Genomic DNA, 27,918 nt, shown 5'->3' on the forward strand with positions numbered 1-27,918 from the left:
TCTGATTTCAGTTACGGGTTGCTGGGTTCGAGTGGATGTGGCAAGACCACTCTATTGAAATGTCTGGTAGGAGCTTTGGATCTCGATTATGGCAGCATTGAGCTTATAGTCAATTCTAAGAAGAAGGTAAGTCATTTACATGAACAAGATGAGTCCTAATTAAAATCTAGGGTGCCGGCAGCCTAATCTGGTGACTGAGTTCCGGCAGTCTAATATTGAACTCTATATCGGGAAGCTCGACACTATAAAATATATGTATAGCATTCCAACAGCCTAAATCAGGGGAAGTAACCCTGTAATAGAGTTCTTCCACCCTAAACTTGTGGCACCCTGTCACCATTTTTTTTTTTTTTTCAGTGTTCTATCAAAAATCTTGAAATAATAATAAGTAATTATTATAGTCTACCCACCCTATAACAAACATGCTATATTTTGCCTCATTTCCATTGTTACATAAACAATTTATTATTTATTTCATTGTCACGGCGTAATTTCTTCATTAGGAATTCTCAAAGCTTTCCAGTGACTACCGACGTCATTCTAGCTGATTTCCCAAGAAAACGGATTGATTTTATTTTCTAGGGCTCGGCAGTGGATCTAGATTTTCCTCTACGATTCAGGGCCATATTTAGGAAGGTCGAGAGTGCCGAGACCCCACCCCTCTTGTCAAAGGACCTGTTGGAAAATACACCAGGCTTGTCTCATGTTGGAGGAGTAGGACGCGCTTCTTTTAGTATAAAGTAATCGCTAAAAGTCTGAAAATAGAACAGTTGCGCTTACTTGGGTGATGTTTCAACGTTATAGAGCAGGAAAAATGAGGACCAACGGAATTTTTCTTTTTCTTCTATGACTTCTAGATACCGAGATAAATGGATTTAAAATACCGGTAAATCGTGAAATTTGACGTGGCATACGCTCCCGTAGGCGATGACGTCATAATTCATGACTCCCGTTTATGGTCTCATTACTTTAATATCTAGTACCCAGGGAGGTTATACATAGGTACCTATAATACACATCATCAATGTTACATAAGGAGGTTATGTGTATTAATTTATCGAACTTGATCATATTATAATGCAGAATCGATCCAATTTGAATTTATTATCATCCACAGTGGAGTAGGAAAGCGCTAGGTCGCGGGTTTGATTCCCGCCCGGGACAGATTTTATCCTGAGCGGATAAGGCTCGTTCTCGGAACGGCTGGCTTTCTCCTATCCGTCTTCTCTCTTCGATTTCAAGATGATAAGACCTTAGTAGTTACAGTTCTCTCCATCAAACCTCTTGGGAAAAAAAGAAAAAAAAAAGGCAGATCGTGACCCCGGCCACTAAAAGTTCGTAGTTCGTACCCATACCGGGTGTGCCACAAAGCTGTTATACACCCTATATACACGCTACGCCACTGATTGCAACTTCAAAGCTACTTTGCAACTTGTTTACTTTATCGGCCTGAGAAAATTATCACAAATTATATCGATCTTACAATTAATAATAATTATATTTTATTTTAATATAATTATTATACCTCAGCAATTGTTGAATTGCGGTCTTGCCCTTGAGCTTGGGCATATTTTTCAAATGAGAAGAACTTAAAAATACTTCATGTATAATGGTTATATTCATAGGTAGGATTACTCTTTGTATGTTTCTCTAAACTTATAAGTATGTATTGTATTGTGCCTTTAATGACCACCAAATAAAGGTTTATTTATTTATCTAATACCTATATAAAAATGAATGTTTGTGTGTGTGTTTGTTCGAACTTTATGCCTGACCAAACCGCTCATCCGATTGCTATGAAACTTTGTGAACTTATTGCTTGCACTCCCGTGAAGGTTATAGGCTATTTTCCGGTTCGTTTTTGTTAAACTATACGCCGAGCGACAACGGTATTATTCAACGTTTAAATTTAACTACCCAATCTGCAAAATATGAAGTTGAATTATTTTTCAATTTACTGATGGTTAATTACTTTTTACATTATTTTAAATGTCATGTTTAACGCCCCATTAGGAGGTCTATTACAAAGCATAGTTTAAAGGTATATACATAAAGAGGCACATAGTAGGTATGCCTATTTTGAAATAGGTGCAAAGTGTACACTTACTGAAAGCGGTACATAGGTAGATTAGGTAGGTACCTATTAGACACCTACCGTCCTATCTACCAAACTGCTAGACACGGAAGAAAAACCAGCAAACAGGCCCGTAGTCAGGATTACAGCGGGGGGGCTAAGAAGGCCGAACTGTGGCTTGTTGTAGAGGGGAGGCTCCAAATTATAGGCCAATATTTTTCGTATACCTATTTGTTTAGACTGTCGAATTGGGACAGGTAGGTAGTCTCTTTCTCATTACCTACTATACTTTTGGGAGGAAAAAAACCCTGAGGGGGGGGCGGGGTGGCCCTCCCCCCTCCCATAACTTCGGGCCTACCAGTAAGTACATATTTCCCATTTAATTACCTAAAGGTAACTCGTTAGGTGTACCGAAGACTCTTAAGAGAAATACCAATGTGTAGTTACAATTTTATGATAGGTAAATATGGGTAATTAAGTAACAACTTATAGGTGTAACGAGAGAAGTACAATTTTATGAGCGTGAGATCTGATCCTAGCAAATACCAGATTGACCGGCATGACACACCAAAGTACCAAACCTTGGCATACCAAACCGGCATGAGATCAACAGGAAAACTGGTCCATACGGTTTTCCGGCATTGTCCATGCCAGAATAAGACCAGAATAGAACCAGATTGGATACCACAAGGGATAGCCAAACCGCTCATCCGATTCCTATGAAACTTTGTGAACTTATTGCTTGCACTCCCGTGAAGGTTATAGGCTATTTTCCGGTTCGTTTTTGATGTTAAGCTACGCCGAGCAACAACGGTATTATTCAACGTTTAAATTTAACTACCCAATCTGCAAAATATGAAGTTAAATTATTTTTCAATTTACTGATGGTTAATTACTTTTTACATTATTTTTAATGTCATGTTTAACGCCCCATTAGGAGGGCTATTACAAAGCATAGTTTAAAGCTATATACATAAAGAGGCACATAGTAGGTATGCCTATTTTGAAATAGGTGCAAAATGTACACTTGCTGAAAGCGGTACATAGGTAGATTGGGTACCTATTAGACACTTACCGTCCTATCTACCAAACTGCTGGACACGGAAGAAAAACCAGCAAACAGGCCCGGAGTCAGTATTACAGCGAGGGGGGGGGGGCTAAGAAGGCCAAACAGTGGCTTATTGTAGAGGGGAGGCTCCAAATTATAGGCCAATATTTTTCGTACACCTATTTGTTTAGACTGTCGAATTGGGGACAGGTAGGTAGTCTCGTTATCATTACCTACCATACTTTTAGGAGGAAAAAAAATCCCGAGGGGGGGCGGGGTGGCCCTCCCCCTCCCATAACTTCGGCCCTACCAGTAAGTACATATTTCCTATTTAATTACCTAAAGGTAACTCCTTAGGTGTACAGAAGACTCCTCAGAGAAATACCAATATGTAGTTACAATTTTATGATAGGTAAGTATAGATACCTACTGTAGGTAATTAACAGAGAAGTTCAGAATATGGCACTTATTTTTCAAAAAATATGGCACTAAATAACATGGCAGTATGGCACTCATTTTGGGAAAATACTTGTTCAAAACATGGCAAAATAAGCATTTTTTTAAGAATCAGAGGCAACTATTTTACATTTTTCCTTGGAACGTCAGATAAAAATTGAATTTTCAACGTTTTAAAATAATTTTTCGCTGTTTTTGACTTGAGATTTGGATTTTTGAGGACTTTCTACATAGGGATTCACCTTTCATACGAAATGTTTTCCCAAATGCATAACCACTAAGTGTACGGTTCTTTTTTTAAGTAATTTTCTCTTTGCAACTTTTTCTCTTTGTTCTTAATAATTAGGCTTGCCAAACGTCCCGAATTGGCCGGGACAGTCCCGAATTTCCGTTTTTGTCCCAGAAAAAATTCGGGACGCGTTTTTTAACCCTAGAATGATCTCATTTCTTTTTGGCAAAAGAAACTTTTATAAATAGATTTTTTTATACAATCATTCTGAACTGACTATGATTCGTTCTCGGAACGGCCATCTTTCTCCTATCCTGTCCATTTCTCTTCAATTTCGGGACGATGAAACATCCGTTGTTACATCTCCCCTCTATCAAATCTGTTACAGAGTTCCGTCTGACAAATAGACCATAATAAGACTGTTTGCTTCTTCTTTTTCTTCGTCTTTTCCCGTGTACAGATGGAGTCGGCGTTTTGCGTCAGCCTCTCAATCAGCCCTAATTAGCGTGATTGCTTTGGGCTAAAATGAGACGTTGTACACCTCTTCAACTTGTCCATTTATCTATTTGTTTCAGGTAGGACTAATGAGGAAGGGTGTCCTCCTAGCTGAGAAGTCACCCGAAGAGTTGATCACCAGTTACGGTGTTGACAGTTTAGAAGAAGTGTTCCTCCGACTCTGCCACCAGCAAAACCAAGCCATAGAGGCTGAACCAGAAAAAGTAAGTGAAACTGAAGCAAAAGCAACTAAACGTACTCGACGTTTTTTTGCCGCGAGACTTGAGGGACACATTTGAGTGTTCCTGAAGCGGTGAGAGCCGCAGTTCAAATAGACATGTGTAAAAGGTAGAAACTCACTGCTATCTTCCTTCACGCATCTATAGATCTATAGTTAAGCAAGGTCTTTTTACTGAATTGTTAGTTGTATGTATTATTCTTTAACCCATCAAATATACGAGACCTTGTTTAGACTGCTGGGGTAAAGGGACTTTTCAGTCCTATTCGGGTAGGATAACCAAGGTATATTCTATTCTATTCTATCACGTCACGTGAACTCCTGGGGGTCAGAAAGATATAGTCCAAAGTTTTCCCATGAAGTTAATTGTAGGTAATCTTGTTCAGGACAGCCACACTACTATCACGTCACATCACGTGATGTAACGTGACGTGATGGTTCTGTGTTTCTACCTTAAAGCTACTCAACTTTTTTCTTACCGCGAGATTCGCGGGCCACATTTGAGTGTTCCAAACCTTACACCGGTCGCAGTTCATAAATACATCGGGAAAAGTCTCTCTTGAGAGCTGAAAAATTTATGTTAGGTACCATCGAGTATGGTTTGTAACTGAATGGGTACCGACGAACCGAGGTGAGAGCTGCCAGGGGCCGAACAAAAAAGAAAAAAGGCTTGGTGGGCCACATGTTAGTCGCGAGAAAAAAAAAATACTTCAGTGCTACTCGTAATAATCCTGCAACTTTCATATCCTGATTTGTCTCCAGAAAATCCCGTTCAAGAACCCATACAAAGATGACGTCAACACGTACACAATGTTCTGGCCTCCTAAATCTAAAGGAGATTATAAACTAGGATGTTGTGCCTATAAATATAACTAAAAACCAGAAATAGAAACCTACCCTGTATCTAGATTTCTAATTCGAAAGTACCCAAAGAAGTACCGACTAATTTTATGTCTTTCCTTACCCTTATCTATTAGAAATCAGATCCCTTGAAATTTTAATAATGTAGAGCTACTTATGACTTATCTAAGTTATACCTACTTGGTCATCAAGAAGATACCGAGATACGGTAGGTATCATCAAGTTCTTTAAACCAAAAATGTACCTTGTGGTTATACGAGGGACAATATAATTACGGATAAACCGCAGCCATCATGTCGCTTATCCATATACCTGAGATCCGTAGATCTTAAGGATAGATAATAAGGGTCTACATAATTACATTTGATTTCTATCTACATAGTGTTAGCCATGGATATTTGTGTAATGGATAAATTGAACTTATTATGATTATTTACTTTCATCCTTATTCCTTATGCTATAAGAAGGAGAGTAATCTAGGTAATCTGCTGAAATTTTCGATGGTGAGTTTTTTTTTCCTGTGTAGGTACCTAGTTACTTACCCACTATGTACTTAGTAATAAATACACCATGTACCTAGGTGGTTAATCAAAATGAAGTCCATATTTTCGATGCTTGTAAGAATAGAGCGGTAAGATAGAGGAATTTACCAAGAGAGGTCATGGAAGACGGATTCAGGTGTCGAGTTTACAAAATGTTCGAACGATTGTAATCGGATACTCCTGACTTGGAACAAAATGTCCGATTTTGATGAAATTTGGCTAACCTATGTACCTATAGTTAATCAAAATGAAGTCCATATTTTCGATGCTTGCAAGAATAGAGCGGTAAGATAGAGGAATTTACCAAGAGAGAGAGAGTTTGGGGTCATGGAAGACGGATTCAGGTGTCGAGTTTACAAAATGTTCGACCGATTGTAATCGGATACTCCTGACTTGGAACAAAATGTCCGATTTTGATGAAATTTGGCAAACATGTTCAACATATGAATACAAGTTTCTTATTAGTTTTGGGCCTTTCGAGGCTCCGTGCGGGGTCTTCTGGCTGAATTGTACTGTTCATTGAACTATTAGGGAATTAGGGTACAAATAATATCTATAATATCGCGTTATCAAACTGTTTTGACTTGGCGGGGCAGAGCGCCACCGCGCTCCTTTATTATGAACCCATTCATAACTATGTGCCTGAAATATGTACCTACATACTTACCTCTTAGCTACCTACCTGCTTATACATATGTATATCTTCTTGTGCGGTATGAATGGGAACATAATGATTCATGTACGATGTACCTAACCTAGCCTAATATTCCTAACAGTCATTACTGTCCATAATAATCATGAATAAGTGAGTGTCCAAATCATTATCGTCATACAAAAGTACCTATCTATGTATTACCTTTAGATATAAAATATTCGGTTGGTACCTACCTACTAGGTACTCTAAGGTACCCATTATTAGAGTGAAATCGGACCTATATGATTTTATGATTCAGACAAGCAGACTATAATAATCTGATAGGCAGGGAGCCAAAACTTTTCCCTGGTGTAAGAATTTTGGAGAGAGAGAGAGATAGTTTCAGTTTGTTTTCTATTTCGAACTACTGCACATCCAACATCAATATTGAAATCTCCTACTTGTATTTACACGGTGCCGAAAATTAACGTACCCAAGTTAAAGCGATTATTTCTTGAACTAAAAAAAAATGCGTCAAATGAGACATTTATGAAATCTCGAAAGAACCCGAGAAAAAAAGAGTCGGAAAAAATGATGATCAGAACGAAGAAGACGAACCAAAAAAAAAAAAAAAAACATTACTTAATTACTTCACCAAAAGAAAAATACATTACTTGTTACAGTTTGTTACATCAATGTTATGTGAAGTTGTTTCGTCACTGTACTGTATCTACACAATCAGAATGTCATGTGTTACTTATATGTACCATTGTAGGTATTACCTACATTCTTATTGTTATTATGTACATTACTTCATGCAACATAAAAAAATAAGAAGTATTTCAACAATCAAAACAGAAAAATCATGATCTTGAAAAAATACAAAAGACTTGAAACAAGATGGAAGTTTAGTTGGAATCGTGACCCATGCCAATCTTCATGACATGTTTGTGTTAAACAAACTCAGTCGTTCATGTAAACTTTTAATCCGATAGTAACTCTTTTAAAAAGATCCTACATAAAAATACCTATTTAATAAAAATGAACATTTTTTTTATTTTTTACTAATTATAATTTATTAATATTTCAATATAGGTACATTTTACATTTAAATAAAGTCTTTATTAAGATACCTACCTATACCTAGCAATCTTTTTCAAAATGAACATTCATTGTTTGTTGTCATTACTTCGCCTTTACTTTGGAATTTCAATAAACCAGGCCAAATCTCTTCTAAAATTACTCAGGCCGTCCGGGATCTTACCCAAAAAATAGTCTAGACTATTTTTTGGGTAACTTTTGGGACTATTTTTTGGGGTACCTACTTATTTACCTACCTTCTATAATCTTTAGTATGTCTATTTATAGTACCTACAAAGCACCATTTACTATTTTTCTAGAATTTAGACAGAATAAACTTGACTTTTTTTCCCCTCAAAGGGTGATGTGAGAGCCCAATAATTATCTTTTTCATGATATACATTTTATAATACTAGATGACATGAAATAAATTGAGATTTTTCAAAGAGGTTTGATAGTGGGAACTATAACTGCTAAGGTCTCATCGTCCCGAAAGAGAGGAGAAAGATGGGATAGGAGAAAGCCAGCCGTACCGACAACGAACCTGATTTGAACCTGGGCAGGAATCGAACCCAGCGCCGCTTACAAGACAGACGCGTTACTCTCCAAGTTAACTAGGCTGGCAATAAAGATTTTATGTAGTGGTCCAATTGAGAATTATTTATTTTGATAACTCAGTTGAGCGTCAAAAAATGGGAGAGCGTCTTATTTTCGTTTCTCAGGAGAGCGTCTTACCTTACCCCATCCCACGCTAGGCCGCGGGTTCGATTCCCGCCCGGGGCGGATTTTATCCTGATGGGATAATGTTCGTTCTCGGAACGGCTGGCTTTCTCCTCCCCTCAAAAGGGTATTTAGGTACTTATCTACACAAGATTATTTTGAATGCAAAACTCTAAAAATCTCTCATCAAGTCAACATCATACTTTGCGGGACGATAAGACCATAGCAGTTACAGTTCCCTCTGTCAAACCTCTTAAAAAAACATACCCCATCCCTTTATAACGATTCAGCTTGGTTTAACCACGTTGCTGTATAAAGTCAAAGTTGGCCCTAGTGACCCTACCAAGCTACGGAAGACACAGCCCGAAAATAAACCACGGAACCAAAATAAACCCAGCAAGGGCAAGGCAAGTGAAACCTCCTAGACACCCAACCCAGCCCAAGCCAAGACTATGAGTATGAAATATGGGTCAACACGTACTATAATACTCTACCCAGGTCGATAACTAAGGTGCTTCGGTACCAAATATTACGAAGAGGTATACCAGAATGCCATGTAAAATAACTGTATACGAGAGAGAAGCGATCAGGTCCCCTCAAAAGGGTATTTAGGTACTTATCTACACAAGATTATTTTGAATGCAAAACTCTAAAAATCTCTCATCAAGTCAACATCATACTTTACACTCAAGCGCTTGCTGAGGGTAAGCGGCCCAAATTTCGTCACAGGGCGGCCTTTAACCTCCAGGCACACTGGAGAGGCCGACTTTCTGCGCCTCCTCCACCACACAGAAGGCCAGTTTAGTGGCCAGGCTGCACTCTTCAGTTTCCTCGGCCACATACGCGTCACAGCTGTCAATTATGGAACGCGCCTTGGTCATATTCTCCTCGTTGTCGGCGTAATAGCGCTGCGCCAGCCTCTCTGCGCCTTCCTTGGAGAATTTCGTGTTCTCAATGATCCCCGCCTCTTTCATTAGACAGGCCATCATGCATTTACCTGCAGGGAGAGGAAAGAATTTGGATAGACTTGAAATAAATAGGTATAATTTTTTTTTCTTTTCACTAGTCGTATTTTTAAACCGCAACTGTTTATTTTTATTTATAGGTATAATTATGATATGATCAAAAAAAAAGAAAAAAAACTTAAAGTTATGAAATAGGTAACTACAAAACTACACGGAACGTGTATCCATTGTATCATATAAAGTATAAAGGTAATAAGTTTTGTTTTTTTGTAGTTAGGTACCTATTTCATAACTTTATAACCTAGGATGTCTAATATAAACATATTTAATAATAAAAAAAAAACCTTACTTATTAGGTACCTACCTACTTATTTAATAAAAATAACATTCTAAGTTTAATGCCTGAGGCATTCTTTAACATCAAACCTCTCATCTCATTGCAATATTATTAGTGGATGTGCTAAAATTACATTTGTTCTGTGACCAATTGGTGGTGGATGTGTCAAATTTTCCTTTGCTCTACTGTATATATTGGTAAATGTACGGTTAGATTTTCAATATAATCCCATAAATTTAACATGCGGCCACGTATCATACATTTCAAGTAGTAAATTAATACACAGTCCTAACGAATTTTATTCATATTCCCTGCATCGCTCTGCTCAATTTCCATGTTCGAATTATTTGGTCGCAGACGTTGAAAGCGAAATCGGTAGAAATAATAAAATATTTACCTACGTAGGTGTACTCGTACCTTGATAAAATTCACTAGTGATTTACCATCTACATAGGCACAATGATCATTAATTTAACCTACATATCTAGAAATCCGTGAAACAATCCAAACTAAAATATGTGAATGTTTATGTGGATACCTATACAAGTACATACTATGTATATTGTATATGCCCTGGATTTGATGTCTGATGTGGGATGTGGGTGGATGCACACAGTATGTAGATACAAGCACCTACCTTCCTCCCTAAATTACCTCGATAATTTTCGGACACAGAAAGAAAGTATGTAGGTACACCCAATCATAATCATAAAATTCAGATAACCTCTTCGCAATTTCACAGTATAGGTATCTAAAGCTAATGAATAGTGTGGAAGTGCCTCATTCTCTGTATTTCATTCTCTAATAAAATTGGTTTACACTTTTTATAGGACTTAAAGTTGGCACATACCTTATTATTTGGTATTGGACATTTCGGGTCTGAATGCCAGACCCGTCTTCAGCAAATTGTCAATGTGTTATTCTAATAAAATTGGACCTCGCCGGAAATTGAACCCGGAATCTCCTGTGGACAAACCTAGTGTGATGCCCATTCGGCCAAGGAGATATACAGTGACATTAAATCCTTCCCAAAAAGTAGCTATTCTGATACACCCTGTATGTAAACTTCTCCAATGTAAGTATAGGCAGGTACTCGTATCTACTTTAGATTCGCCATTTGAATCGCATATTTGGCATTCCAAGCTAGCAGTAATTCTAGCGATATCGACTATTCGGAATCGATTAGTAAAAAAATGCAGCCGTGTTCTACTAGCATCGGACATCCGCTAGACGAGTGGGTCTCATATACCAATAGATATTCCTACATAAAACATGATATTCCTACATAAAACATGATATTTCTACATAAAACATGATATTCCTACATGTGATACTGAGAAGGTATTTGACTTCTGGGCATTTGGGCATAACTTCTGCCTCTATAGCGGCATATCACTCTCACTCGCAAAGTTTTTGGCCCAAGGGGGGAATCGAGTCAAAGTTATTTAACTTCAGAATGTTGGTAGTTTCAAGTTTCAAATCGTTGACTCCAGTGTACCTCAGTGGTTAAGTGCGGAAGACTTTGATTATGGAGGTTCCCATTATAGTGGGACACATTCTTTGCTTGGATACCATGCCCCAAAGTTGGGCTTCGAACCTGCAACCTTTTGTATGCCAGACGAATGCCTTATCCGCTATTAAATAGTGGTTAAGTGCGGAAGACTTTGAATATGGAGGTTCCCATTATAGTGGGACAAATTCTTCGCTTGGATACCATGCCCCAAAGTTGGGCTTCGAACCTGCAACCTTTTGTATGCCAGACATTCGTCTGGCATACAAAAGGCTATTAAATTTGAACGTATAATTACCTACTTTCTTTGAATTGAGTTACTCAATCTTACAAACATTCCCTTTGTGACTCAACGACATTTTTTTTTTTTTTTTCTACTGGAATTCGCGAACTGCGGTCCTCACACTTACGGAATGTCTAAGCAACTGAACTGCACTATTAACACTCTTACTCTCAGTGGCACCAATTAAGTGCCTAGTGCCTACATTATCCGCTCTATTTTGGCAATATGCTACTCCCCAGCTCTAACTTTCTACTCAGTTTCTACTTACGAGTGGGCAATGAAGATATAGTTTATTAGTTCAAATGTAGCAGAGCCACCAGGGGCGTAAACAGACTAACCGGGCCCGGTGTTAATTTCAAAAATAGGCCCCTCTCAGAAAGCAAAAATAGGCCAATCCTCCTTTTTAATAAACACCAATCTAGTAGCGCGGTCAAACTTTCTTGACTTGGCGGGGCGGAGCGCTACCGCGCTCCTTAATATTACAGTCGTATTTTTCTTTCAGATTTTTCCCTCTTCTGAAAATCTTTTCTCCTCTTTTGGTATACTGTACCATAGGAAATCCAAGATGGCGCGCCTTTTCTTGACTTGGCGGGGCGGAGCGCTACCGCGCTCCTTAATACAGTAGTATTTTTCTTTCAGATTTTTCCCTCTTCTGAAAATCTTTTCTCCTCTTTTGGTATACTGTACCATAGGAAATCCAAGATGGCGCGCCATCGGAATCGTTTTCGTTTCTGAGAGGAGAATACTCGTACAACTTAGGTAATCATATTTTATTTTCCAATTTTATGTAATCTGCAAGCAATTATGAACGCAGAACATTTATTAATATGTCCTGGCCTTTCAAACAACGACAACTTGGTAGCAAAGTATTGTCTTGAAAGCTTGGTTAAAAGTTATAATAATTATTTATAATTCGATGTATGTATTCGTACACAGGAAATTATCAACTAAAGGGCGACATTACGTAAAATACGTGTGTCAATAGATCTCGTATTTATCTGGAATTTCTATCATTAGTTGACGATATAAAACAAAAAGGGTACCTAGGTACATAAATTCTAATACATTAAACCACCATCGCGTACCTACAGACCTACGAGTAAAATTACGAACTTTTTTCTCAGCACTTAAATGACCTAAATTTTATTACTCCCGTAAATAAGAAGAAAATCACCTAGGTATGGTCAAATTCAATCAGGGTCAATAGAATGGTCGGTTTACCTTATCTGATTAAACTAAAAATAAATTTAAGGTTCAGGTGACACATCACGGTTTGGTGAACACGCTCGTCTGGTAAACAGGACGCGACCTTTCTTGTTTGATGTTACTTAAATGATGCTTCGTTTGGAATTCCAACCCGTGACTTTCTGTGTGGGCCTATGACATTCTCCCTTATCCTAGCATCCCGCCCTTAATGTCCAATTGGCTTGTAGAAAAGATTAGTTACTTAGTTCAAACTTATGTTGCGCTTTACAGAACATTATTTTCTTCTCAGAGTCACATCGCACACCCTGAACACCGATTTTTCTCATGTTTTTTCTATGACACAAAATTAAACCTGTTACGCAGTTTACACGCTGGTAAATCTGTGTAAACTTGGGCAGAGTGGTGAAAAACTGCACATTCATGTCCGGTATTTAGCTAGGTAGATACATATGTAGGTACGTATGTATGTAGGTAGATTGTTAGGTATGTATGTATGTAGGTAGGTAGCTACGTAATGTAGGCAGGTTGGCATTACCTGACGGTCATTTCAGTCCACCGCTAGTAGAGATGTGACGATAATGGTCATTATAGTAGATGTAGGTAGGTATGTATGTGTCATTTAGGTACCTACTTGTCACCTAGTCCCAGTGTCCTAGTCACATGATTATGTACATGAAGTAGGTATAAAAGCAGCAGCAACAACAACAACAACAACAACAACAACAACAACAACAACAACAACAACAACAACAACAACAACAACAACTAAGCAAAATAGCTTTCTCGGTGGGAATCTTTCTTGTTTTTGGTACCTACCTAGATACTCTTGTGAAATGTGAAATTAGACTGATTCACTTACTTATATTTCATATACAAATGGGGAAAGACTCCCCTTTCTTACTCCCTATTACAATAGGTATGTTTATGAAATTTCTGTATGTAGAGTCCAAATCCTGTTCCTATTGTCTTCTCCATCAAGTGATTTTGGAGAAAAAGTAGACGTCAGAGTCACCATGAGGAGAAAAATAACGTACATTGCTGTTCACGTACCCACCAACTTCTTTCTCAACCAATCAACCTACCTGTCTAATTACATTATCTAAAATAATAGCTAGGTACTAAGTATAGCGGCATCAATGCACTAAAGCATAGCGCTAAAAACAGGTACCATAACCATACCATGACCAGAATGAAAATGGTGAGGCGTTAAACGTTAACCGAGCCGGTAATTAGATTTCCAACCAAAACCCCAGTCCAAGTCAGCGACCTCAATAAAAGAACCTATCGAATTTACAAATCTCCCGTACTTAGGTAAGTACTCGTTAAAAACACGGTAGGTTCATAGGTTTAAGTAAGTAGGTACCTACCTACCGAACCAATCTAACCGATTCATTGAAGCCGTTCAGGTTTAAAAAGAAAAAAAAAAAGAAAGGATTTAGCTAATAATAATAACAGCCGATTCTCGAGACGTGAGAAACTGCGAACCAGTGAACTGGAAAATTACATCTTCCCGAGTACCTGTGCAAACACATTACAAACCGATGCTTAGAGTACCAGATCGGTCAAGCAGTGGGTTGGAGCGATTTCCTTCCATTCTTTTTATCGAATCAAATCAATCGTCGATTCGAAAAAAAAAGTAAAAGAAGAAGAAGAAGAAGAAGAAGAAGAAGAAGAAGAAAGTAAAAAGAGGGAGGATCAAGAACTTCTATTTTCTGGTCAATTATAGGGCAGACGTTAAATGTCTATCTATAACGTTAAGTACTAACTTCTAACTTGCAATACGTATAGGTAGAATGTACTACATTAGAACCTCGGTTATTTCAACTTCCATTTTTTCAACTCCAAAATCCATTTTTTTTCTATCTTTCAAAGGATATCCTAACTTATCAGAGGAAAAGATCATAGAAAGTGATCATTTCAACCTCGATTATTTCAACTAATTGGGACCGGGGGTAGTTGAAATGATCAATTTCTATGACCTGTTCCTCTGATAAGTTAGGATATCCTTTGAAAGATAGAAAAAACAATGGATTTTGGAGTTGAAATAATGGAAGTTGAAATAATCGAGGTTCTGCTGTACTAAGTATCTATTGTCTGACTTACACGTCTCTAAGTAGGAAGACGAGGAAAGGAGGAAGGTACTTATCAGAGGCGATCAATTACCCGTAAAGATTATTAGTCTCTGATGAGGCGTGATGATCTTTACATGATTCTTCTAGCAGGTACCTAGGTATCTATAATACCTAATGGCTATTCTATAAGGTACATAATTTGATCCTTATGAGACGTCTCGTCAAAAGTACCTTGCACAGATTGAGCTGAAATTTTCTCCATAGCTATTTTTTTTTCTTCTTCTTTAATCGGCGGAAATTGATTCAGGAAATCATCTTCAACTTAAGTAGTCCACCGCGCTACAAGACTCTATAAACTCTATATTATTTAAAACAGACACACTTTATTCAAACTTATAACAAGTTCGTAGCTCAAAAGGAAATCCAAGGAGCTAAACTCTGGGTATACCAAATCGTTTACCAAATTGGTTAGGTAAACCAAATTGGTTATTCATAAAATTGTATCATTATCATTATAGGTAGGTAATACTTTTATTTTATTGCTTTATGGGCACATGACTTGGTACCTTCAGAACTTTAGACTCTAGTTAGATTATTCAAACAAGCACAAACTCTGGGTTACTATACCAAATTGGTTTGGTAAACCAAATTGGTTATTAATAAAATTGTATCATTATCATTATAGGTACCTAATACTTTTATTTTATTGCTTTATGGGCACATGACTTGGTACCTTCAGAACTTTAGACTCTAGTTAGATTATTGAAACAGGTACACTTCTAACAAGTAACAAGTTAAAGGATATTCAAGCCAAGTATGGGTTCCCCGTGACCAAAGCTTAAGATACTCGTGACTAGAATCTGGTATAGGGGGCCCTAGAGTCTGCTAGGTAACGGGACACTACGGCCCGAAGTTGAAATCTCAGGCGCGGCTAGGCGTTAAAGGTTTATTATTATTATTATTATTATTATTATTATTATTATTATTATTATTATTATTCCCCCAAACCTCGACCAAAGTTACAACAACGACTTCCAAAGTGAGCATCGTCACTTCCCTGCCAATTTCAACTTCAACAAGTTACCCAAGCACCACAACATCAACCTCAACAACGCCCAAACCCAAAGAGCCAAGTGTTGACCCATACTCTACGCGCAGGTTCCGGACTTTCCGGTGGTGAGTTTATTTTCGCGCCAGCCTAGGTAGCTTAGAGCGCGTCTACCTCGCCCGGGGGGATTTTATCCTGAACGTGGATAGTGTTGTTGTTGTAGCGGCTTTAGCTTTCGCCGAACGGCGATAGCAGAATAAAGAAAAGATGTCTTTTTGTATCTGCTATACACCGGGGTGATGGTCTCTAGCTCTAGCGATGTTAAATTGGCTCGCTCGTCCTGAACCGCAGTCAACCATCGTGAGGACTTGTACTGGATAGTGTTCAATCTACTTGGTTGCTTTCAGATAGCCTAGTTAGCTTGGTTTCTAGCGTGCTTGCCTAGGTCGCGGGTTTGATTCCCGCTTGGGGTGGATTTTATCCTACACTTTCTCCTATCCTGTTTTCCTTTTCTCTTCGATTTCGGGACGATAACGCCTCCGCAGTTATAGTTTCCCAAATCAAACCTCTTGTCCTCTTTAGAAAAATAGTAGCACAGTCCTAGTAAAACTTGCGTTCATGATGATTAAGTTTTTCCTCGTTTTCTTTAAGTGAATGAAAACTAGTAACTAATTTATACCTACATAATGTACCTTAGTTTATTTTTTTGTTTTATTAATTATTACCTATAACCTGCCAATAATTAATTTAATAAAGGTGCCTAGGTGCATGATTGATTTGACGGGCACGGTAGAAATAATTACATTGAAGGTGCCTCCCGCTGAGATAGAAAAGTTCCAAGTTATAGCTGTGTCCACACATAGTCGACCACGCACTATCAACAGAGCTAACTAGGCTGGCTTAGTCTAGTTCAGCTGTTCCCAACCTTTTTTCCGCCATCGCCTCCTTACGGTGTTTTTTAGTAATATCAAAACTCTCAACTTGTACCTATCTGTACCTTCAATAAGATAATCATCCATCCGAGCCTTATCGCCCCCTTTTCTCTTTCGCCCCCCTCATCACCCCCCTGAGATCCTCAAATCGCCCTGCGGCGGGCGATCGCCCCCAGGTTGGGAACAGCTGGTCTAGTTAGCTTGGAGGGTAGTGCGTCGACCAATCTGCCATTTACCCATTCAATTCTATTATATGAATTCGGTTTGTCCTCAGATCCTGTACGACGACATGTCTCAAGCCATGAGGTTCGCCAAGTCCCGGTATTTGGTATCCGTGCTCGAGTTTCCGGCTAATTTCACCCTGGGGATTCTGCAGAGGTTCACCGAAGGTTCTCATGTGGAACAGGATCTCCTGGATAACTCTGCGGTGGACATCCGACAAGACTCTACCGGTAAGTATTTCTCTCACCCCCGGGACCACAAAGTGAGTTTGAACTTCGTCCAAGTTTTCTTTATTTCTTTTTATTATTAATATATTTGTTAAAAAAAGGTTTGAGTGTTTGACAGAGGGAACTGTAACTGCTATGGTCTTATCGTCCCGAAGTCGAAGAGAGAAGAAAGACAGGATAGGAGAAAGCCAGCCGTTCCGAGAACGAACATTATCCCATCAGGATAAAATCCGCCCCGGGCGGGAATCGAACCCGCGGCCTAGCGCTTACAAGGCAGACGCACTACCAACTAAGCTAACTAGGCTGGCAGCTCTTTGACTTTAAAACCTCACCTAAGTCAGCACAACTGTTCCATTGATTTTCAGTCATGGCTAGGAGAAGTGACCACTTCGAATAACAAGGAGTTCACCATCCTCAACCTGGAGCAAGTTCTGGATCCCAGTCGACCTATGACAACTCGGATAATGGTCCGATTTGAACCGAATGGAGGCAGTCCCAAGGTGAAGACCATCTGGCTAAACGGAAAACAGATATGCCCAGCCGAAACTCCGAGTAAGTACGCCCTTTATAAACAAGACCACCTTAAGGCTTAGGTGTAGGGGCAAACAGCCCTAAAGGATGGGTTGGGCCTTTCTTTCCCTCTTTTTTAAGTAGGCGTTAACAAAGGATTGTGCCGGGCAAGGTATTGTGCCGTGTCTTAGGAAGGGCACAGCTTTAGGCCGTGCCAGTAATTGCACAGGTAAGATTTTATGTTTCAGCGTTTAAAGAAATTCAAATTTCAAATCAATTCTCGAGATTTTTTGAGTGGATCGTAAAAAAAAAAAAAAAAAAAAAAAAAAAAAAAAGAACAACAACAACAACAACAACAACAACAACAACAACAACAACAACAGCAACAATTCTTTCAAGTTCCTCTTATTTCCTCTCATTGCAGATCAACAAGGAAGCGTTCTTTGGCGAAGGTATTGTCTACCGTCCTCACGATTACACAACACATGTAGCCATGAGCTGTATGGTGGGGTAAGTAGAGTCACTCATCCGGATACTAGCCACGCGTAACGTTGCTTCAGTGAACCATTGAGAGCTGATACATTCAATTTGCTGTTGCCTCTGTCTAACTAACAACTTAAACAAAATTGGACCGAGGTCGGTCTTAACCTGGCTCGATGGTGTAGTGGTCAAGACGCTCGCCTGCTAAACAGGACGGCATGTGTTCGATCCCAGCCGAGGCATGGAATTTTATCCTCATTCATTTGATAATTTAACCACATAATAGCGAGTTTTTACAACCAAAATTAGCGTCCCGTTGACTGAACAGCAACAATTCTTTCAAGTTCCTCTTGTTTCCTCTTTAACGTTATTTGACGAAAACTCAACTTTGTCAACTTACGTCTTACGTTTCGGTTATCGTCACGTAAGTTAGAGGTGCAAAAACTCTCCAATAAAAGCTCTAAGGGTTAGGTGGTAGAGAACGTCTCCGGCGTTAACCTCGCGTAGTTATCTTCCACTCAAGAATCTATTATTATTTTCTATTTTCAGGATCACATTCCTAGCTCCCACAATCTTGCTGACACTCTCCCTATGTCTTGAGAAGGTTACTGGCGCTTATACTCGATGCATCGTTAGTGGTAAGCATACTAAATTACTTCCTTACTTAAAGTTATTCCTGTAGGTATGCTGCAGAAAGCAATGAGATCCCCTCAAAAAACCTCCTTTGTGCAAAAAGTTCCCCGCCAAGTAAAAGTGTAATGATTAGATGAGACTCAAAAGTCGCTTTAGCATGTTAAATACACCAGTTTCTGACGAACCCCTAAAATTAGGCTACGTTGCGAGAGATTAATTATATTTTGGGCTGTTTCCATTATTAATTTGTCTTTTCTATTCTATTTTTTAGTGTCTCTGGCGTTAACCTGGCGTAGTTATCCTCCACTCAAGAGTCTATTATTATTTTCTATTTTCAGGATCACTTTCCTAGCTCCCACAATCTTGCTGACACTCTCCCTATGTCTTGAGAAGGTTACTGGCGCTTACACTCGATGCATCGTTAGTGGTAAGTATACTAAATTACTTCCTCACTTAAAGTTATTCCTGTAGGTATGCTGCAGAAAGTAATGAGATCCCCTCAAAAAACCTCCGTTGTGCAAAAAGTTCCCCGCCAAGTAAAAGTGTACTGATTAGATGAGACTCAAAAGTCGCTTTAGCACGTTAAATACACCAGTTTCTGACGGACCCCTAAAATTAGGCTACGTTGCGAGAGATTAATTATATTTTGGGCTGTTTCCATTATTAATTTGTCTTTTCTATTCTATTTTTTTTATACCTATTGGGTCGTACTAAAATTAGATATTGGGAACACTCCAAAAAAGTGTAGGTAAATTATGGTAATTGCGTAGGTAGGTACACTTCCAAAAAGTTGCACTTACGTACACTCATTGCGTGCAAAAAGCAAAGCCGGTAGTTGTAGAGCGAACCTGCCTCGGTGGTGTAGACGATCGGTGGTCAAGACGATCGCCAGGTAAACAGGAGGGCGTGGGTTCAATCCCAGCCGAGGTATGGAATTGTATCCTCAATTTAATTTGAGAATTTGACCACAATAAAGTAGTCGCCTACTGCTGGAGTAAAGGGACTTTTCAGTCCTATGCGAGCAGTATAAATAAGCTAGGATTATTATTATTAATTTATATTCTGTTCTATTCTATTCCAGATCGGTTTCATGCCTCAAGAGACTGCATTGTTTGATGAGTTCACCATAGCAGAGACATTTCAATTCTACGCCAGTCTATATCGTATCTCCAGTGAAGAATTCAGAGCCAAGATGAAGGAATTGCAAGAGGTGTTAGATTTGCCGCCCGACCATCGGACCTGTAGTACGCTCAGGTGAGATAGTGACCGTCTTTTAGTCGGCCCGCCATCCGCCTCTGGTGGGCGGTTGAAAAGGGGTACCTGCCGGCTTTCTGCGCAATCCCTCTGAGTCAAAGGCCTGATGGTCTCAAAAATTGAGACTAATTTGCAAAAAACAGACACCAAACACTTTTGGCCCTAAAATAATACGTAATAATTATGATCCTTGGTCATAAGAACTCTTAAGAGACAGGGGATGTTTTTTTTTGTAGGCTCACCACTGGCGCAGGTATAATATCCCCCCTCGGGTCGGACATTTAGAGGTCCCAATCTCTACCGCACTAACAAAATACACATTGAAAATTGTCCCTCAAAAGTGAACAAAAAAGACATTTGTGGAATGGCATCAACTTACTTTAACAAACCTAGTCCCCATTTAACAAACATGGTCCCTCTAACCAACCTGGTCCCGTTTAACAAACATGGTCCCTCTAACCAACCTCGTCCCCGTTCAACAAACATGGTCCCTCTAACAAACCTGGTCCCATTTAACAAACTTGGTCCCTCTAACAAACCTGGTCCCATTTAACAAACTTGGTCCCTCTAACCAACCTGGTCCCCGTTTCACAAACCTCGTCCCCGTTTAACAAACTTGGTCCCTCTAAAATCCCGTTTAACTCGTCCCTTTATTTCCAGTGGCGGTCAAGTTCGTCGGGTGTCCATCGCGGTGACTCTGCTTCACACTCCGTCCCTGGTTATACTGGATGAACCAACCTCAGGCCTGGACCCCATGCTGGCCCACTATTTCTGGCAGTATTTGCACGGGCACGGTAGAAATAATTACATAGAAGGCGCCTCCCGCTGAGATAGAAAAGTTCCAAGTTTAAGCTGTGTCCAGTGTCCACACATATAGTCGACCACGCAGGCACGCACTATCAACAGAGCTAACTAGGCTGGCTGGCTGGCTCAGTAGCTCAGTCTAGTTAGCTTGGAGGGTAGTACGTCGACCAATCTGCCATTCACCCAATCAATTCTATTCTATGAATTCGGTTTGTCCTCAGATCCTATACGACGACATGTCTCAAGCCATGAGGTTCGCCAAGTCCCGGTATTTGGTGTCCGTGCTCGAGTTTCCGGCTAATTTCACCCTGGGGATTCTGCAGAGGTTTACCGAAGGTTCTCATGTGGAACAGGATCTCCTGGATAACTCTGCGGTGGACATCCGACAAGACTCTACCGGTAAGTATTTCTCTCACCCACGGGACCACAAAGTGAGTTTGAACTTCGTCCAAGTTTTACACCCATATTTATGAACAAAATGCTGAGTCTTAAGTTTGTGCTAAGCATAGTCTCAAGGCATTTGATTGGTCAATTTTGACTTGAGACTGATCCAAGAACGATCATTCTTGTTCATAAATACGAGTGTTAATCTCGGTTTGAGCAATCGGATTGGCTGAAATTCTTGGAATTTTAAAAATTGACCAATCAGATTGATTCAGCCCACCTCTGTGGCCGAGTGGTCAAGAGCACTGACTTTCAACCTGGTGGTGCTGGATTCGCACTGATGATAAGCAAAGTTTGCGCGTGGTTGGTAGGTTGGTACCCAGATGGGTGACCATTTGGGCAATCATGTGTTTCTGACTTTTTCCGGCCTGATTGAGACTAGGTTAGATTAATGTGGATGGATAGACTGGTTAGCTTGTCACCGAATGGAAGGTAAAACCCCCATCACTATAAACCTTTGCAGATATACTGTGACGAACAAGGCAGACGCACTACCAACTAAGCTAGCTAGGCTGGCCGTCCAAGTTTTAATCTCGGTTTGAGCAATCGGATTGGCTGAAATTCTTGGAATTTTAAAAATTGACCAATCAGATTGCTTCAGCCCACCTCTGTGGCCCATTGGTCAAGAGCACTGACCCTGGTGGTGCTAGATTCGCACTGATGATAAGCAAAGTTTGCGCGTGGTTGGTACCCAGATGGGTGACCATTTGGGCAATCATGTGTTTCTGACTTTTTCCGGCCTGATTGAGACTAGGTTAGGTTAATGTGGATGGATAGACTGGTTAGCTTGTCACCGAATGGAAGGTAAAACCCCCATCACTATAAACCTTTGCAGATATACTGTGACGCCTAGAATGATGGCATTTATTTTTGGCAAAAGAAACTTTTATATATAGATTTTTTCGCTCTCGGAACGGCCATCTTTCTCCTATCCTGTCCATTTCTCTTCAATTTCGGGACGATGAAACCTTCGTTGTTACATCTCCCCTCTATCAAATATGTTACAGAGTTCCATTTAAAATAGACCATTTAAAATAAGACTGTTTTCTTCTTTCTTCTTCTTCGCCTTTTCCCGTGTACAGACGGAGTCGGCGTTCTTCGTCAGCCTCTCAATCAGCCCTAAATTAGCGTGATCGCTTTGGGCTAAAATGAGACTGTGACGACTGTGTACACCTCTTCAATTTGTCCATTTATCTATTTGTTTCAGGTAGGACTGATGAGGAAGGGTGTCCTCCTAGCTGAGAAGTCACCCGAAGAATTGATCACCAGTTACGGTGTTGAGAGTTTAGAAGAAGTGTTCCTCCCAGATTTCATGGCGACCTATCAGATTGAGCAGAATATTCGAGACATCATGGGAGTCATCTTGAAAGATTATCTCCGGTCGTGTGGCTACAACCCTAAAGTTGCTGATATCCCGCCTATGAATGTAAGTAGGTACCCAAAAAGGAGGTTGAGGGGTTCTCTGCCCAACTGCCCATTTTCGACAACTCTTTTTCTAAGAGGTTAGATAGAAGGAACTGTAATTACTAACGTCTTATCGTCCCGAAAGCGAAGAGAAAAGGAAGACAGGATAGGAGAAAGTCAGCCGTTCTGAGAACGAACCTTATCTGTTTAGTATAAAATCCACCACGGGCCGGAATCGAGCCCACGACCTAGACCTAACTAGGCTGGTCGACAATTCACATTCAAGGGTTCTCTCTGCTTTTAAAGGATAAGCACAAGTCCTCACGATGGTTGACTGCGGTTAAAGACGAGCCTATTAAACATGGCTAGAGACCATCTCCCAGGTGTATGGCAGATACAAAAAGATATCCTCTCTTTAATCTGCCATCACGATTCGGTGAAAGCTAAATCCGCTACAACAACAACAACAACAACAACAACAACAACAACAACAACAACAACAACACAACAACAACAACAACAACAACAACAACAACAACAACGCCGCTACAACAACACAACAACAACAACAACAACAACAACAACAACAACAACAACAACAACAACAGCAACAATTCTTTCAAGTTCCTCTTTTCCTCTCATTGCAGATCAACAAGGAAGCGTTCTTTGGCGAAGGCATTGTCTACCGTCCTCATGATTACACAACGCATGTAGCCATGAGCTGCATGGTGGGGTAAGTAGAGTCACTCATCCGGATACTAGCCACGCGTAACGTTGCTTCAGTGAACCATTGAGAACTGATGCATTTAACGTGCTTTCGCCGCTGGCGAACAAACAACTTGAAGTTTTAAAGACCGAAGTAGGTCTTAACCTGCCTCGATGGTGTAGTGGTCAAGACGCTCGCCTGCTAAACAGGACGGCATGTGTTCGATCCCAGCCGAGGCATGGAATTTCATCCTCATTCATTTGAGAATTTAACCACATAATAGCGAGTTTTTGCAACCAAAATTAGCGTCCCGTTGACTGAACTCTTTAACGTTATTTGACGAACACTCAACTTTGTCAACTTACGTCTTACGTTTCGGTTATCGTCACGTAAGTTAGAGGTGCAAAAACTCTCCAATAAAAGCTCTAAGGGTATCTAGAATTAGCCAACGCCAGCGGCGGCGATAGCACTTTTGATAGAGGGAACTGTAACTGCTAAGGTCTTATCGTCCCGAAAGCGAAGAGAGAAGGAAGACAGGATAGGAGAAAGCCAGCCGTTCCGAGAACGAATATTATCCGTACAGGATAAAACCCACCCCTGGCGGGAATCCAACCCGTGACCTAGCGCTTACAAGGCAGACGCGCTACCAAGCAAGCTAAGTAGGCTGGCAACGATAGCACGTTGAACGCACCAATTCTAAACAGATTACTGTAGTATTTAATTCAATATTTTTGTACGGAGAGACCACAGTTATTACAGGTAACACTATCTATAAATGTAACACCATCAGCCACATTATACAAAGTTAATTAACGCACGGTTGATGTCCGGATGGGTGACCAATGACCATCTGGGCATTGGCGCGCTGCTGGCTTTTCCCGGCTGAGTGAGGTCTGAGGTTTATGTGAATGTAAATGTAGTTTCTTTGTGTTATTATGTCACAACTTTGGTGCTCACTGCAGCATTGTAGGATTTTCCCAATATCTCAATAATCCGTAATAATTGTGCTTTAGGTACTTATTTCTTTTTCAAACGTTTAACATAAGGATAAGAGTAAGTAATCAAGACTGCTGGGAGGCGCGCGAACCTCAAGAGTTCGAAGTAACACGAGACGCCCCCGGGTTTACCTTCAGAATTTACTTTGCTGACTGGGCTATTCCAAAAACCTGACTGGGATATAGATGGTAAAAGTGTAAAACCCCCGTCACTCAAAACCTTAGCAGCCAACTAAAGACCTTAGCAACTCGCACTTCGTGCTCGGGAGGGGGGCTTCGCCCCCCTCCACCCCCCGGGGGCTTCGCGTGTTCGCTACGCGTGAGTAATATGTAGTAATAATTGTGCTTTACCTATTTCTTTTTCAAACGTTTAACATAAGGATAAGAGTAAGTAATCAAGACTGCTGGGAGGCGCGCGAACCTCAAGAGTTCGAAGTAACTTCTGGCCTCACACCAAAGCCATCATCTACAAGAACTTCAAATGGGTTCAACGAAACTTCACGTGAGTAGTTGAGTACTCTCATCAACCTCATCTAGAATTAGCCAACGCCAGCGGCGGCGATAGCACTTTTGATAGAGGGAACTGTAACTGCCAAGGTCTTATCGTCCCGAAATCGAAGAGAGAAGGAAGACAGGAGAGGAGAAAGCCAGCCGTTCCGAGAACGAACCTTATCCGTAAAGGATAAAACCCGCCCTTGGCGGGAATCCAACCCGTGACCTAGCGCTTACAAGGCTGACGCGCTACCAAGCAAGCTAACTAGGCTGGCAACGATAGCACGTTGAACGCACCAATTCTAAACAGAATACTGAAGTATTTAATTCAATATTTTTGTACGGAGAGACCACAGTTATTACAGGAATTTTATAAATGTAACACCATCAGCCACATTATACAAAGTTAATTAAAGGCCTGTTTTTCATTCCTATACGTCGCATCGATGCGGCGTCACTTGACGTTCACTCTGCGTCAGGAGTGGGGGTAAAAATTGTGGAAACTCAACAACCATGACATCTAGCGGACAAATTACGAAACATGGAAACTTCCCTCAATACAATTACAAAATGGCGGAACTGAAGCTACTCGAGAGTAGCATATCAGGGATTTAAGACGCAGCATCGACGCTAAAAGAGGGGAAGTGGAATGAAAAACTCACTTCACGTCGGGTTTGCATGGCACCTGCGTCGGAATGAAAAACAGACCTTAACGCGTGGTTAGTAGTATCCGGATGTGTGACCAATGACCATCAGGACAATGGCGCGCTGCTGGCTTTTCCCGGCTGAGTGAGGTTTATGTGAGGAGGTGGGTAGCTTGTCGTCGAAGGGCCACCCTCTTTTTATTCCCATTTGTTTCTATCCCTTCTTCCGTTCTTTCTTTTGTCGTTCCAGCATGTTCATCCTACTCTCAGTAGGCCTCAGTGTGGCGTGCATGTTCGAAAGCAACGAGTGCCTCAAGTACGCCCCTCAAATGAGGGTCGGCGTCGTCAACCACGGCGCGGCAAACTGCTCCAACTATGCCGCGGATCCGGACTACAGCTGCGGCGACAACCAGATGTTTGGAATTTCGGGATTTTCCGATTTTTCCCAGTACCTACAAAAAATAAGGAATCCAATGGTGAAAACCGCATCTTCCTAGCTCATCTAGAAGTGGGTTAGAATTTGTATACGTGAGTGAGTCAGTCAGTCAGTGAGTCAGTTACACAAGGGGCTGTATATATTTAGGATTATACAGTGACGTTAAACCGCTTACCTCCACACACAAAAAGCCCAATTTGAGGTTTACGTGGAGGGGTAAACAGCCCTAAAGAATGGGTTGAGTTTATACAAATCTATGGATCTAACAGTCATACATTGAAAAGTGACGTTAAACCAGTTTAACTAACTTGACAAGTGACATTAAACCGGTTTAACTAAATTTATTATATTATTTCCAGGTTTCTTCGTGGTCATCTTGACAAGATCTCTGATTGAGAGTGCAGGGCTCTGTATTATAATGTCCGTATCATCTTATACATTTACTGGTAAGTACAATCTTCTTCTTCTTCTTCTTCTTCTTCTTCTTCTTCTTCTTCTTCTTCTTCTTCTTCTTCTTCTTCTTCTTCTTTTTCTTTCTTGTCAGTTTTTTCCAGACAGCCCTCTTGTGTACCTCTGGAAAGTGCAATATGAAGAGTAAATTTTATTTTAAGAAAATAGGAAAATCCCTTGGTAACTTGGAATCTTTTTATATATATATATTTTAATAAAATACCTGTAGGTATTTGTTTCTCTCATTGACGTAGGTAAACGTTCTAGGATTTTTTTTTCTTCAGATGTTAGACATTATTCAATTTATCTATACCTACCTACAAAGTGGGTTGCCCCCTTAAATTTAAAATAAAATAAAACCTAGTACATAACCGGGTTTTCTCGTGGTAATTTTTCTCGGTCACTCTGCTCCATGGTATTCACTTCGCAAATTCGCACTCTGTACCTATTTCCTAAAACGCAAATTCTTCGCGCATTGCGCAAATGTCGCCAAATAGCTACATGGAAAGGAAAACCATGGCTATTAATAGCCGTCGGTGACGCATTTTGACGTTAAAATGTTGAAAAAAAGGGAAGTTGGTTTCAGAAACAGAGCACTAGTGTAAAACACTTAGGTAAAACATTTGTATGAACGCCGTAAAGCTATTTGTGTATGCAATGTGCGACACATAATGGATTAGTGGAGATGTCGGTTTTTCAATATCAAAGGCCAGCAGCAGTAGCCAGCCTAGTTAGCTTCGTTGGTAGTGCGTCTGCCTTGTCAGCGCTAGGCCGCGGGTTCGATTCCCGCCCGGGGCGGATTTTATCCTGATGGGATAATGTTCGTTCTCGGAACGGCTATTTCTCCTATCCTGTCTCCCTTCTCTCTTCGATTTCGGGACGATAAGACCTCCGTTGCTACAGTTCCCCTCTTTCTTACTACCTACACATCTCTTTCTCTTTCTTTCAGGCTTCATCTGGCCAATCGAAGCCGCTGTGTTCCCTCAAGTCCGCTACATAAGCACTGCAGTCCTGCCCAACACCCTGGTTCTCAAATCATTCATGGCAATCGTATGGAAGGACGCTTCCTTTTGGAATAAACAAGTCTATTTAGGCTTTATGATTTGTATATTGCATACGATATTTTACATATCGATCATTTATTTGATGCTGAGGTATAAGAAAGCCCTGTAGAAATAAATTCCTATAGGTTACAGTGACATTCCTGTAGAAAAAATACATTAAGTACCTGTAAAATGTGAAATTCTTGTATTTTCTGTGAGAGTTTAGTCATTTTTAGAGCAAAGAAGTCTATTTCGGTTTCATGATTTTGCATATTGCATACGATATTTTACATAGGTATCCATCATTTATTTGATGCTAAGGCATAAGAAAGCTCTGTAGAGAGGATTTCTCTGTAGAAATTCTACTCGAAGGTACCTGCAAAATGTGAAAATCCCAAAGGATTCCAGGTGTTTCCAGTCATTTAGAACAAATAAAGCAATTTG

At 40.2% G+C, this 27,918-nt stretch overlaps 1 protein-coding gene across 1 annotated transcript; it reads left to right on the forward strand.

Annotated features, from left to right (window-relative positions):
• Positions 1-27,886, forward strand: LOC103510563 (ABC transporter G family member 23-like; the record flags this gene model as incomplete). The annotated part of the gene is made up of 9 exons (XM_026824588.1): positions 1-126; positions 19,884-20,056; positions 20,717-20,873; positions 21,082-21,259; positions 22,612-22,730; positions 23,356-23,441; positions 25,796-25,960; positions 26,336-26,427; positions 27,381-27,886. Coding segments are annotated over 9 exons (1,320 nt in total), but the record flags the coding sequence as incomplete, so codon positions are not given.
• Between the last annotated feature and the right edge of the window lie 32 nt (positions 27,887-27,918).

Source organism: Diaphorina citri, unplaced genomic scaffold (assembly GCF_000475195.1).
Source record: "Diaphorina citri unplaced genomic scaffold, Diaci psyllid genome assembly version 1.1 scaffold618, whole genome shotgun sequence".
NCBI classification, from domain to species: domain Eukaryota; kingdom Metazoa; phylum Arthropoda; class Insecta; order Hemiptera; family Psyllidae; genus Diaphorina; species Diaphorina citri.